At 42.1% G+C, this 15,519-nt stretch overlaps 1 protein-coding gene across 1 annotated transcript in view; it reads left to right on the forward strand.

Moving 5' to 3' along the window:
- Positions 1–15,519, forward strand: part of KIF5C (kinesin family member 5C) — a 72,756-nt gene that overhangs the window by 14,156 nt on the left and 43,081 nt on the right. Inside the window, exon 2 of the mRNA XM_039700032.1 lies at positions 11,454–11,544. Within this exon, the coding sequence (XP_039555966.1) occupies positions 11,454–11,544 (91 nt within the window). The remainder of the gene's footprint in view (positions 1–11,453; positions 11,545–15,519) is intronic.

Genomic DNA, 15,519 nt, shown 5'->3' on the forward strand with positions numbered 1-15,519 from the left:
GAGCAGGTATTAGGGGTTTGAGTAGGGTATTTAGGTGTGGCACAGTTTGAGTGTGGCACAGGGTCTGAGCAGGTATTTGGGGTATGAAGAGCTATTATTTGGGTGTGAGCAGGTATTAGGGGTTTGAGTAGGGTATTTAGGTGTGGCACAGGGTGTGAGCAGTTTTTTGGGGTATGAACAGCTATTATTTGGATTTGAGCAGGTATTTGGGGTGTGGCATGAGGTTTGAGCAGGGTTTTTATTTCTGAGCAGGTATTTTGGGTGTGGCACAGGGTGTGAGCAGATATTTTGGGTGTTACAGGTATTTGGGGTGTAGCATGGGGTGGGAGCAGGTATTAGGGGTTTGAGTAGGGTATCTTAGGTGTGGTACAGGGTTTGAGCAGGTATTTTGGGTGTGGCACGGGGTTTGAGCAGGTATTAGGGGTTTGAGTAGGGTATTTGAGTGTGGCACAGGGTGTGAGCAGGTATTTGGGGTGTGAGCTGGTATTTAGGTGTGGCACAGGGTGTGACAGGTATTTGGGGTATGAACAGCTATTATTTGCGTTTGAGCAGGTATTTGGGGTGTGGCATGAGGTTTGAGCAGGTTTTTTATTTCTGAGCAGGTATTTGGGTGTGGCACAGGGTTTGAGCAGGTTTTATTGAGGTTTGAGCAGGTTTTTTATTTCTGAGCAGGTATTTGGGTGTGGCACAGGGTGTGAGCAGGTATTTAGGGTGTGAGCTGCTATTTAGGGTGTGGCACAGGGTGTGAGCAGGTATTTAGGGTGTGAGCTGCTATTTAGGGTGTGGCACAGGGTTTGAGCAGGTATTTGGGTGTGGCACAGGGTTTGAGCAGGTTTTATTTGGGTTTGAGCAGGTATTTGGGGTGTGGCACAGGGTTTGAGCAGGTTTTATTTGGGTTTGAGCAGGTATTTGGGCGTGGCACAGCCCTGGCAGTGCCCAGGGCAGGGCACAGGGCTCAGATCCCCCTGCAGGGATCCCTGTGTCCATCCCTGCAGGGAGGGCTCTGCAGGTGGCTGCTGTCCCCGTGGGGGCTCTGCCACCCCCACCAGGGCTGTCCCTTGGGATGCTGAGCCCAGTTTCACCATGGATTTGGGGGCGCAGACCCTTCCACTGCCATGGAGCTCTTGGCAGGACTTGTCCTGACACGGTGCCACCAAAAGAGCATCCCAGAGCCTGTGAAGGTGCTGTGGTTGTTCTTGTGCTGCATGGAGCTTCAAGAACGACCAAACCTGGCTGTGACAAAACCCCAGCCAGCTCTGTGATTGTAGGAATGAAGGGATGGGGTTATTTTAAAGCTAAAAGTGATTTATTGCTCAGATAAACATCACTCCCAGGGGCTGTGAGATTTTAGAGGAGCAAGGCTTTGGCCATAGCTCAAGAGTAGTCCCAAGTTTTGTTACAGGACAATACAGAACTTTCTAACCCAACAGACAGCTGCCACAGGGTTCATTTTGCTTTTCTAACTTAAGTTTCTATAGTATATTTATTTCCTATGGTGTACTTATAGGGTATGTATAGATTCCATAGTGTATTTAATTTCTATAGTGTATTTATTTTCTACGGTGTATTTATAGTGTGTGTATTTATTTTCTGTAGTGTCGTTATAATGTATGTGTGGTTTCTCTAGTGTATTTATAGTTTATGGCAGAAACTAAGTAAAAGTTCAGGGTTTTAGAGTTTAAAATAGAAAAAAGTAAAGTACAAAGGTAAACAAAGAAATAAGGATGCAGTACTGTAGTTTTTGTGTCATAACTTAATTAGCTAAGAAAAATTACACTCGCATGAGTCCATTAGATGAAGTATTTAAGAACTAAGTCAAAAATATAAATATCCTTGTTGGCAGTGTTTTATTGGTGAATAAATCCTTAAAAGGTTTTGTGAGTGAGAGTCTTGTGACCTTCTGAGCCATGCAGTGAAGATGTGAGCCCAACTCACCCTTCCTGCCTGTGCAAAGAAAAGCAAAACAAACCAAATCCTCAAAACCACTCCAGAAATCCCATCTGCAATTCCTTCCAAGATCCCCACAGGTGAATTATCCCCCCTGGGAGGTGCTCTCAGGGATGTCCCTGTGCCCCCTTGGGGGTGGCCCTGGCCAGGGCTGTCCCCTGAGCCCTCGGTGCTGCTGCCAGGGCCAGCTCTGCCCTGGGGCCTCTCCCGAGCCCCCCCAGGGCCCCAGAGATCTGCCAGGGACAGGCTTAACAAAGCTGAGATTAACTCAGGGCGCAGCTGGGATGGGGCTTGGCTCCCCAGCTCTGCTTTGTGTGGCAACTCCACCTGCTCTGCTTTTTTTGGGGTATCCCAAACCCTGCTCCCCCCGTGACTGCTGACCCTTCTTCCTCTGCTGCTCCAGGGTGGGTTTCATCTCCTGGCTGGGAAATTCTGCTTTTGCCAAAGGAAAACCAGAACATTCCCTAAATAACAGCAAAACCACAGGAGTTTAAAATCAGTTTCCAAGTGTTGAATTTTGACAGAATAAATAAATCATGGGATTTAGGTTGGAAAAGACCTTTAGGATGATTGAAGCCAGCCTTTCCCCAGGGAATCCACAGCTGCCCCACGTCCCCAAATGCCACATCCATGTGGATTTTACATCCCCCCCGGGCTGAGGACTCCAGCACTTTCCTGATCACTTGGTCACCCTTTTTGGGAAGAGACTTTTCCTGATATCTGGGATTTTCCTGATATATGTTCTCTTTTCATTCTCAATTTCTCTCTTGTTAGAGGGGTTTCAGTTGATCAGTTATGACACCTTTCTTTCCCATTTCTTCTACAAAAACTATTTCTCTGCCTTTTTTGTCAAAACTCTTAATTTGCATTGTTTTATAACCAAAAGAAATTCCCAAATTCTCTTCTCCCATTGCTGTTAGGGACTAGGTCTGAAATGCTGGAGCCTGGGAAAAACTGGAGAAAATTTGGATTATTTTGAGCCTGGCAGTGACTTGGTTGCACCAGTGCAAGTCAATAATGATGAGAGCTGCTACTCTGAGTATTGCTGTGTCAGAGCTATGCAAAAATGGTGCTCAAGAGGGTTTTTTAATAGCTGCCTTTGTTTTGGGAGATCTTTACCCTTCCTTCCTGGAAGGGTCTTTTTCCAGGTCGTGCATCAAGGTGGAAATAATTGAATAATTATTTAATTTAAAATAATTCCCAGGCTTTGATTTCCTGAATTGCAGTTCCACACCCAGATAAAATGATGCTTTCTGAGGGGGGGATTTGTTGCACGGAGTTAAAAGTTCCTTCTGCTGGCAGGAAGGAAAGTGGATCACTGGCCACGAGCCAAACTCCAGCAGCTCCACAGAAATATTCCCAAGGGAAATCAATAATTAAGCCCCCTCTGCAAAAGCAATGCTGGGTTTGACTTCAGTTGCTCTGCAGTGCCTGCTCATACAGGCCTGCTGGCTTTCATTTCTTTTCCAAATGAGATTTAGGAATATTACCAAGATTTGAGGATTTGGGCGTTTTTTTGATGTTTTGGTTTGGCTCAGTGTGTTCAGGTTATTCTGGATAAATTTCCTTATTCTTTTTCTTTCCTTATTCTCTGTCTTTCAGGGATGAATTTTCACCCCCTGGGTGATTTGCTGCTGTCCCAATGTTTTTATGGGGCAGAGGAGGGGCTGGGATGGCAGCAGCATTTCCCGAGTCAGTACAGCTGGATTCTCCTGGTTTTTCTGACATGCTTTTATTTTCTCTATTTGTTTTCAAGCATGTTTTCAATTCTCAGCAGGCACAAATGGCTTTGGGAGGATGGGATCCTGTTCATTTCTTGGGCTTCACCAGCAGCAGCAGCCTTGAGCTGCAGCATCCCTGTGAGTGGTGGGGAAAAGAATTCCCTCCATCTAAAAAACTCTGGAATTCCAGGGGGATTTGCAGGGCCAGCAGTTTATTCCACTTGGGAGTGGAGGGAGCTTTCCAAGGGAAAAGGCTTTAATTCCAGCAGCTGCAGGGAAGGAATGGGGCTCATTCCACCTTCCCAGGTGGTGCCTCCACTCCCCAAAAGCACAGGAGAGTTTGCTTTGAGCAATTCCGTCCTCCAGGCCTGCAGGTTTCCATCTTTTATTTATAAACCCTCGCCTGCAAGAGCACTTAGGGTGCTGGGAGGTAATTCCTATTAATTAATCTGCTGCACCTCTCGTTTCCTGGCGGTGGGGCTGAAGGTTTGGGGTGTGGGTGCCACAAATCCCCCTGGGATCCCCCAGCTGCATCCCTGGCCTCAGCACACAGCCACGGGGTGTTCATTTTTTGGGTTTTTGTTTTGGTTGAGGTTGGGATTAAATGAGTGAGGTGGTGTTTTTTGTTGGGACTCAGGTGTTTATTCGTTTTTATTCATGTTACAGTTTTACAAACTGTGAGTTTTGCAGTGCTTTCTTCCAGCAAGGTGAAAATGGAGCTCTGTCTTCCTATGAGGCTTTTTAGGGATAAACTGTCTAATTAAGAAATGGCATTTAAATTGTTTTTGTTTTTAACTTAACAACTGACTACTTGTATTTTTAATTTTTGATTTAATTACACAATATTACTTGAACTTATGAAGAAGAAGGTAAAGAAGGTCTCTGCTTTAAAACCTTGAGATCTTATTTTATATATTATTGTATTCTAAACCTTAAACTCTCAGAGTGGGTGACAATGGCAGGACTCAGCCCAGCCAAGGGAGTCAGGCTGAGCTGGGTGATTTGGTTTGTGCAGCTTCCCTGAGTGATGCAGGGCTCAGGCAGCCCTTCCAGGGGGGGCAGGATTTAAACAATATTTTAAAAATAATTATGAATATAGAAATATATTAATATGGAAATAATATAATAATACATATTAATAATAACATAGAATATATATAATGGAACATAGTCTATTATTATAGAATATATATAGTTATATTAATTAATATTATAGAATATATAATGTAATATTTATTAATATAATGTTATAAATAATAAATTAATATAATACATAGTATATAATATAAAATATTATAGTAATAAATAATATATAACAATATATAATATAATAAAATAAATTATATATAATATGTACAGTATATAGTATAATTTCATAATGCAATATATTATAATATAATAATATATTGATATATGTTATAGTAATATTAACATAATTATATCCTATTTTTATTTATTAATATTTATTAATATTTTAAAAACAATATATTATTTTTATTTATGATTAAAGGGGATGCAGGCAGGGGGGGAAGGAGCCCTCCTGCTGCCTTCCCCAAGCTCCTGGCCCCAGGGGCAGTGTGCACACAGGGCTCGGTGCCCTGGGACACGGGGACCTTGTCACCTTCAGCCCCACTTGGCTGGCTGGCCCTTAGACCCCAAGTGCAAAATGCAAATTTCCTCACCTGGAGGAGGAGTTTGAAGGAATTTTGGGATTGTGCAGGTGCAGTGTGGGGCGTGGCAGAGCACAGGGGCAGCAGCAGCTGCTTCCAGCTGGGGCTTTTGTCCCTTTTGTCCCTTTTGTCCCTGTGGTTCCCCCTCAGGTCAGCCCTGGCTCTCCCTTTCCTTCCCTTTGTCCTCCCCTGGGTGATCCTGAAGTGGCTCAGAGCATCCCGCTCTGCTTTGGGGTTGGAGGGACCTTAAATGCACCCAGTGCCAGCCCTGCCATGGCAGGGACACCTCCCCCTGTGCCAGGCTGCTCCAGCCCCATCCTGGCCTGGGACGTTCCAGGGATCCCGGGGCAGCCACAGCTGCTCTGGGAAACTTTTCAGGGTCCCCCGCCTGCTTTGGTGCTGCTGTGAGAATCTCTAATTTTGGTTTCAGGCTGAAATCCCTCAAATGCCTCCCCCCAGCGCCTCCAAACCAAACAAATCCAGCATTTTTGTCTGCCTGGTCCCTTTCTACTCCAGGATTGTATTTAGGCTGTGTGATGAAGGCTGGAATGATCAATCTGACTCCATCTTCTCAGAAGGCCAATTTATTATTTTGTGATACTGTATTATATTAAATAATATTAACTAAACAATACCAAACAACACAGAAAGGATACTTACAGAAGGCTAAAAAGATAATAATGAAAACTCGTGACTCCTTCCAGAGTCTGACACAGCCTGGCCCTGATTGGCCAAAAAGTCAAAATAATTCACATGAAACCAACGAAACAATCGCCAACCTCATTCCAAAGCAGCAAAACACAGGAGAAGCAATGAGATAATTATTGTTTTCCTTTTCTCTGAGGCTCCTCAGCTTCCCAGGAGAGAAATCCTGGCAAAGGGATTTTTCAAAAAATGTGAGTGTAACACTCCAGCAGCTGGGAATTCTGTTCTGAGCCCATGGTTTTTATAAGGGTTTATTTTGTGGGGTCAGTGCCTGCTGGGGAGGTGTCAGCCCCCCTGGGGATTCAGGGATTCATCCTGGAATTCCAGCAGGGCTTCCCACCCTCAGCAGGAGCTCTGAGCACGGAGCTCTCCTCATTTCCTCTCCCTGGGGAATTCTGGGGAGTTGAGGTGGATTTATTTATCGATCAAACCAGGAAATGTGCTTGGTTATTTTTAATTTCTTTAATTGAGGCTGCATTAGCCTCTGCTAGCTCTGCTCTGTTTCCTGGGTAAATTCAGGTTTTATGTTGAAAATCCTTTTTTGTGCTTGTGAAATCCTCTTTGGTTTGTTATTTTTTTAATGCCTTTAAACCCAACAGGAAACCAAAGAAGTGAAATAATAATTGTCAACGTGTCTGAGCAGAATTGCTGTTGGTATCCAGGGCCAGAGCAGAGTCTCAGCACTGAGCAGGAATCGTGTGGGTGGCTCGGAGCACTTATCCCAGCCATTAAGCAGCAGTGGCACAAGCTAATGGAGCAGATTGGCAGGGGGGCTGCAGGAAGGCAGGGAAATGTGATTTATGGATGGCAGATAGCACACTGCATGCCACGAGAAACTTTGGAAAATAATACATGGAGGTGCACAGGCAAAATCCTTGGCGTGGCTCAGAAAACAACATTTTCTGTCTGGCTGCTTATTTGCTGGAATTGCTGCCTGATTTTGGTATTGAATTGCTGCCTGGTTTTGGTATTTAATGCAGGATGAGTTACATCTGAAACAAGAAGAAAAAGAAAGCAGTTGTGCCACTTGTGAAGTGACAATAGGGAGGAAAGGGCTGAAAATCGGGATTTTCACGGTTGCTCGTTCTCCCTCCTGCTTTGGGGCAAACCCCTTGGATCTGGAGGCTGCTGCCTTTGTAGGGTGGACGTGGCTTTTGTTGCCTTCGAGGAAAACCTGTCAGGAAGGAAGAGATTACAACAATAACCCAGATTACAACAATAACCCAGATTACAACAACAACCAGCCCCACAGGGCTGGGTGGATGTGGCAGCCAGGAGCTGAGGGAGTAGAAGGAAGGCTCAGGAAGTTCCCAACATTTCTCCAACACCACAGACCCATCCGGGAACTCCTGGAGGAAAAAAAAAAAGAGGGTTTTTGTGGGTTTAGAGCACAAAAACCCTCCCCAAACCCCCCCAGCTGCTCTCATTGTGTGCACTCAGTGGAGATGCTCTGTCATCCCCCACGTTCCTTTATTTCCTTCAGATTTTTCCAGCCTTTCAGCTTCCCAAAAAAACTCCTGAAGAGGAAACATGACCTGTGGAGCACATTTATGGGCTGATGTTTTACATTTGCAGCTTTTCAGCCTGGGCAGATAAATCCCATTTGCAGGCAGAGCCTCTTCCAGCTGTGCGGGGCACAATTAGGATAAAAATTGCCTTTTTTTTTTTTTTTTTTGAGGCTATCTGACATTCCAGGTGTGGGATGCTCTGTGGAATGAATGGATGTTTGAGGTTGTGTATTAGTGGGATTTTTGGCCTGGAGCTTGGGGTGAGCAAAATGGGGGAAAAGGAGGTAAAATTCTGAGAATCTGGGAAGTGGTTTTGGAATATTTGAGCCCTGCTCCTGCTGGGAGCGCAGAGCTTTGCCTGGCTGGGAGCATCCCAGTGTGGGAAGGTGTGGAGAGCCAGAATTTGGGGTGGGTGCTGGCTGCTCCCCCAATTTCCTGGGAATGGGGGAGGTCTGGAACCAGGAGTCGCCTCTTGTGTCCTACGGGGGGGTCCTTGGGTGGCCCCAAAGCTGGGAATTATCTCCTGAACTGCTTGGAAATCCCTCCTCATCCTGGAACCCCAAAGCCCCAGGCTGGAACGGGGTCCCTGAGGGAGCAGAAGCTCCTGATGGGATCTCTGGGACAAAAAGGGTGAGTTGAGCAGGGCCTTGCTGCCAGCACCTCTTTGTGCACCTCCCTCAGCCGAGGCTGGGTTCCAGCCTCCTCCTCAGCCTTGAAGGGGTTAATTTGTCTTGGTTTCCACCCCATCACCTCCTTGGGGGTGCCCTGGCAGAGGGGGGACACCAGCAGCTGTGATGGGAGATGAGGAGGATGCTGCACATCCCCTTTGGATGAGGGATTTGTGTTTCAAATGGAAATGTCGTGCTGGGAGTGGGGCTGGGGGAGCAGAGCTGGCTCGGGAGGGTTGAAAAGCCTTTGAAGTGTCACAGAAATCTGGTTTTAGGGCTGGCTGTGCCTTGTAAGCAGTGACAGTGGCTGCAAGGAGGATCAAGCTTTCCTGGGAGCGCGACGCCGTGTATCCGTGTGGGAATGTCAGTCCTGGTGTCACCTGGGACAGGGAGCTCAGGGTGCCACCAGCCCCTCAAAAAATGGAATTGTGGAGCTCAGGGTGACACCAGCCCCTCCCAAAATGGAATTGTGGAGCTCAGGGTGCCACCAGCCCCTCAAAAAATGGAATTGTGGAGCTCAGGGTGCCTCCCAGAATGGAATTGTGGAGCTCAGGGTGACACCAGCCCCTCAAAAATGGATTTGTGGAGCTCAGAGTGACACCAGCCCCTCAAAAATGGAATTGTGGAGCTCAGGGTGCCACCAGCCCCTCCCAAAATGGAATTGTGGAGCTCAGAGTGACACCAGCCCCTCAAAAATGGAATTGTGGAGCCCTTCCCACAGTGTGGGAAGTGGTTTGTTGGTGCTGGGGGTGAAAATCACAGCAATTCCTGAATAAAATTAGCAATTCCTGAACAAATCCAGCAATTCCTGAATAAATCCAGCAATTCCTGAATAAAATCCCAGCTGAGGGTGCCGTGGCTGGGATGGGCTCCTGGTTTGGGTCGGAGCTGTGCTCTTGGTGACACATTTGTGTTTCCAGCATGGAAATTAAACCAGTGGGGTGTTGGGACAGTGCTGGGACAGTTCTGGGTCACCTTGGGCTCAGCAGAGCTTGGGACAGCAAATTCCAGTTTCTCTCTGGGCTGTTCCCACAGCACAACTTTCACTGCTTTGTAGGAGAGAACAGCAAAACTTCTGCAAATATTTGCAGGGCTATTGCCCCAATATTTGCAGGATTATTCCCCCAATATTTACTGGTTTAATCGCAGGATTATTCCCTTGACATTTATGGGGTTATTGCCCCAGTATTTACAGGATGTTTCCTTTGTTATTTACAGGATTATACCCCAAATATTTACAGGTTTATTTCCCCAGTACTTACACAACTATTCCCCCAGTATTTACAGGTTTATTTCCCCGAGATTTACAGGAATATTCCCCTGATATTTACAGGATTATTCCCCCAATATTTATGGGATGATTCCCTTGATATTTACCGGGTTATTCCCCCAATATTTATGGGATGATTCCCTTGATATTTACAGGGTTATTCCCCCAATATTTATGAGATGATTCCCGTGATATTTACAGGTTATTCCCCCAATATTTATGGGATGATTCCCTTGATATTTACAGGTTATTGCCCCAATATTTATAGGATTTCCCCTTTGATATTTACAGGATTATTTCCCCAAAACTTACATGGCTATTTCCCTGTATTTACAGGGTTACTGTCCCAATATTTGGGGGGATTATTCCCCCCATATTTACAGGTTTATTCCCCCAAAAGTTACATGGCTATTTCCCCCAATCTTTTCAGGATTATTCTCCCAATATTTACAGGATTAATCCCTTGATATTTACAGGATTCTTCCCTTGATATTTACAGGGTTATAGCCCCAATTATTACAGGGTTTGTCCTTTGATATTTACAGGATTATTTACAAAATTTACACGGCTATTTCCCTGTATTTACGGGGTTACTGTCCCAATATTTACAGGATTATTCCCCCCATATTTACAGGTTTATTGCCCCAATGTTTACAGGTTATTCCCCCAATATTTTCAGGATTATTCTCCCTATATTTACAGGTTTAATCCCTTGATATTTACAGCATTATTCCCTTGCTATTTTCAGGGTTATTGCCCCAATATTTACTGGGTTTTTCCTTTGATATTTACAGGTTTATTTCCCCAATATTTACATGGCTATTTCCTCAATACTTACATAACTATTCCCCAATATTTACAAGATTATTCCCCTGATATTAACAGGATTATTCCTCCAATATTTACAGGATTATTCCCCCAATATTTACCCCAATATTTACAGGTTTATTGCCCCAATATTTGCAGGAATATTCTTCCAATATTTACAGGACTATTCCCTTGATATTTTCAGGGTTATAGCCCAAATATTTACTTGGTTTTTCCTTTGATATTTACAAGGTTATTCCCTTAATATTTACATGGATATTTCTTCAATACTTATATGACTATTCCCCCAATATTTACAGTGTCATTCCCCCAATATTTACAGGTTATTCCCCCAGTATTTACATGGCTCTTTTCCCAGTACTTACAGTGTCATTCCCCCAATATTTACAGGTTATTCCCCCAGTATTTACATGGCTTTTTTCCCAGTACTTACAGTGTTATTCCCCCAATATTTACAGGATTTTTCCCCCAGTATTGACAGGGTTGATACCTTGATACTTACAGGATTATTCCCCCACATTTTCCCCCCAGTATTGACAGGGTTGAAACCTTGATACTTACAGGATTATTCCCCCACTATTCACAGGTTTATTGCCCCAATATTTACACGTTCATTTATTCCCATGATATTTACACGATTATTTCCCCAAAACTAACATGGCTATATTCAATATTTACAGGGTTATTCTCCCAGTATTTACAGGATTATTCTCCTGATGTTTGCAGGATTATTCCCTTGATATTTACCATGTTTTCCTTTGATATTTCAGGATTATTCCCCCAATATTTACAGGTTTATTCCCCCAATATTTATATGTAATGAATGGCCATTCCCCCTGAATTCCCAGGAGGGGAAGGAAACCCCCAGCTCCTGCTGTTCCAGCTGATCGTGTCCCACATCCACGGCTGTGAGCACGCAGGGAACATCTGCCACCTTTTATTTCCCAGCCACAGGGAAAAAATGGCACTGGAGCACCCAAAATGTCACATCTGTTCAGCCCTTAAAACATTCCTCTGTGACACAGCTTCCTCTGTGGGAAATTCTGCATTCCAGCCTGGGAAACTGGGATGGTAAAGTGCCGGAAATGTTCTTTATCTCATGGAGTTTCTCCTTTTTTTTTTTCTTTTTTTTGCAGCAAGGGAAGCCCTACGTGTTTGACAGGGTGTTACCTCCCAACACAACCCAGGAACAAGTTTATAATGCCTGTGCCAAGCAGATTGTCAAAGGTAGGTGATGCCCTTGGTCATTGTCCCTCCTTAGGGCAGGGGGAAGGATGTCTCTGTGCCCCAAGCTGCTTAAACACTGGATAATCAATGGTTGGAGAGTTGAGCAGCAGTAATTCCAAGGCTTTCCATTTTTAAAGGGGTTGTCTGAGTGAAAAAAAAAAAAAAAACCAAAAAAAAAAAACCACAAAAATGTCAGTAATTCCAGGGTTTTCCTTTTTTTAAGGGGTTTTCTGGGTAAAAACAAAAACAACAACAACAACAACAAAAACCCAACAACAAAAAAACAAACCACAAAAACAAAAAAAACCCAAAAGAACTGAAGGAATTGCAGCAGTCGTTCTGTGTTCTCTCCTTGATATTCCACACAAATCTGGTTTTTGGGATATAAGGGGCAAAAAGTGTGGTTTTGCTGCAGTTCAGTGCGGGATGAGCATGAAATATCTGCAAAATTGAGTGTGAGGAAGGGCCAGTGCAGGGCCTGGCGTGGGAGCTGCTCTGCAGGCAGAGTTTGCATTTCAGACTGAGTGAGAGCACAGCACCTTGTGGGAAACACCCTGGTTCTGGGACCAAAACCTTCAGGAACTGGGGAAATGTCAAGGCTTTCACTTGACAATCCAATTTTTTGGGGTGCATTTTAATCACAGGCTGTACTCCCCCATAATTAAAAAAAATATATAATATTTTATATAATATTTGAATTAATATTTAATAAAATAATTGAAATAATGTTTAATATAATAATTGAAATAATGTTTAATATAATAATTGAAATAATATTCAATATACTCATTGAAATAATATTCAATATACTCATTGAAATAATATTTATGTAATAATTGAAATAATATATCATATTATATAATAATATAAAAATAACAATCATCCTCACACTTGGTTCTGGTGCTGGATGATCCATCCTTGGTGACATTGATAAAAAAGATGCTGAGCTGCAGAGTACCCACAGCACCCTCACTCCAGCCCCTGGCCCTGCACAGGACACCCCAAAAATCCCACCAGGAGTTTGGGGTTTTTATTATTTTTCAGTCCAAACAATAATAAAATAATAAATTAGTAAAACAAAAACTGACAAAACGCCAGTTTTTATCTCCTCAATCCACCCAGCTGGATTTGTGTGCCTGAATTTTGCATTTTTCCTGCAATTCCATGGATGGGGGGAAAGTCTGGAGCCCGTTTGTGTGGCCTGGGAGGAAGAAAAATGCCTTAAAATGATTTTTTTGGGTGCTGGGCTGCTCTCCCATTTAACACATGACTTTTCTGGTCACAGATCTGGGCTCTAAACACTGAGTTGTAGAACTGGGGAGATGAGGGGTGAAAAAGAGAAATACAGAGCTAAGAACGTGCCCATGAGTTTGTGGTGCTGCCCAGGGAAAAAAAGACAGCAGAGAAAAAATGTGGGGAAAAAATGGAAATCACTGAGGGGAGAGTTTGGATTGAGAAAAATACTTGGAGTTTTTTTTTTAATGATGTAAAAATCCCACCTGATCTTGCTTCGGTGTCTTTTTTAATCTGATTATTTTCCTCCCCTCCCTCTGGAGTTTTGTGCAGGATTTTTTGTCTGTTTTTTTTTTTCTTTCTGGGTTCAGTGCACAGATGGTCTGTAAACGACTAAAGGTGGAAAACCTTCCACCAAAAATCACCTCAGAGCTGACACTTCTGACTTGTTTTCACTGCAGCTGATGCAGAGGGCTATTTTAAATTTATTTTTTATTTATTTTTTTAATAGGAGAAGGTGGGTTTTGCTAATTGGGAAGGTAAATTGCTGATCTCTGCTTCCTCCAGCAGAAAATGCAAATATTGATGCAAATTCGGAGCAATTTTCCTACACAGCAGTTCATTAATCAGGTTATTTCCCCCTGGCTATGAGCTCAGCTGGTACCTTGCCTTCACCTGGACATAAAAATCCTTTTTTCCCTTTTCCCCCCATTTTTTCTCCCTCTTTTTCCCTGCTTTTCCTTCTTTTTCACCATTTTGCCTCAGATTTTTCCCCTATTTCCTCCCCTCGTTTTCATCCTTTCCCCTATTATTTTTCTCCTATTTTTCCCCCTATTTTCCCCTATTATTTTTCCCGTTTTTCCCCTTTCTCCCCCCTTCCCCCCTTTTTTCTCCCTTTCTCCCACTTTTTTCCATTTTTGTTTTTAATTCAAGCTATTTTTTCAATTTAACCAAGTCTGGCACGAAGATGAAATATTAATAATAAACCTTTATGGAATACTACAACTGGATTTTTTAAATCCATTGAAGTGTTGTTTATTGTCAGTTATTTTAAACTTTGTTTCCTTAAAGCAAGGATAAGCAGTGTCTCTGTGAGCAGATGAGGATGCTGAATTAATTAAAAATGAATTGTTAATTCCAGAAGAGCAGCAATTATGGCCTCTAACTTTGTCACTCTCTGCAAGATCCCTTTTATATTTTTCTGATGTATCTTCCTTCCTGTCTGGAGCACCTACATGGAGAGGCAAATAAGGAGATTATTTGTGTATTTATGTAAATTATATAATTTAATTAGTATAAAATTCATATATAATTTAATTTAATACGTGTCATATATGATATAAAATAGAATTTAATTTAATATAATTTAATTATTTTAATATAATGTGTTGCTATATAGGTAATATATTTTATGCATATTATATATGCTATATATATTCTATATATAATATAGAATATACATAGTGTAGATATTATATTATATTATATATTATATTATATATTATATTATATAGCATGACATATATTATATAAAATGTAATTTAATATAATTTAATTATTTTAATTTAATATAATGTATTGCTATATAGTTAATGTATTTTATGTATATTATATATACTCTATATATAATATAGAATATATATAGTGTATATATGTGCATTACATAAAATATGTAATGTAATATAATCTAATATAAAATATTATATAACATTATAAAGTATTATAGATCATATAAAATAATTGATTTAATATTTAATTAATTCAAATTTTTTGCTTGGAAACCTCTATTAATTGAGATCCAGAGGATGGGAAACATCACAAAATACAATTTACAGTCCCCCAGCCTGCTGGAACTGGGCATTAACCCCTGCAAAGTCAATATTTTTCTCTCTGAAATATCAAATTATTCACTGCCCTGAGAGAAGCTGAGTTCCCAATTCCTCTTCACTTGGCTTTCCCCTGGCTTTGCAGAGGGTTGGGAATTAATGAGGTGAGCTGCAGAAGTGGAGAACAGGGGGTGGGGTTTGTAATGAGGAATGGGTTTTTTTTAATTTGTTGGGTTTTCTCCAGGGTTTAAATGCAGCCCAGCTTTGGTTTAAATTCTGGTTTTAAATGCAGCCCAGCTTTGGTTTAAATGCTGGTTTTAAATGCAGTCCAACTTTGGGTTTAAGTGCTGGTTTTAGTTGCAGTCCAGCTTGGCTTTAAATTCTGGTTTTAGTTGCAGTCCAGCTTTGGGTTTAAATGCTGGTTTTAGATGCAGTTCACTTTGGTTTTAAATACTGGTTTTAAATGCAGTTCAACTTTGTTTTTAAATTCTGGCTTTAAATGCAGTCCAGCTTTGGGGTTAAATACTGATTTTAAATGCAGTCCAGCTTTGGCTTTAAATACTGGTTTTAGATGCAGTGCAGCTTGGTTTTAAATTCTGGTGTTAAATACAGTCCAGTTTTGGTTTTAAATACTGGTTTTAAATGCAGTCCAGCTTGGTTTAAAATACTGGTTTTAAATGCAGTCGAGCTTTGGGTTTAAATGCAGTCCAGCCTGATTTTAAATACTGGTTTTAGATGCAGTCCAGCTTTGGGTTTAAATACTGGTTTTAAATGCAGTCCAGCTTGGTTTAAAATACTGGTTTTAAATGCAGTCGAGCTTTGGGTTTAAATGCAGTCCAGCCTGATTTTAAATACTGGTTTTAGATGCAGTCCAGCTTTGGGTTTAAATACTGATTTTAAATGCAGTCCAGCTTGG

This window comes from Passer montanus, unplaced genomic scaffold (assembly GCF_014805655.1).
Source record: "Passer montanus isolate IOZ18808 unplaced genomic scaffold, ASM1480565v1 scaffold1, whole genome shotgun sequence".
Lineage (NCBI taxonomy): Eukaryota > Metazoa > Chordata > Aves > Passeriformes > Passeridae > Passer > Passer montanus.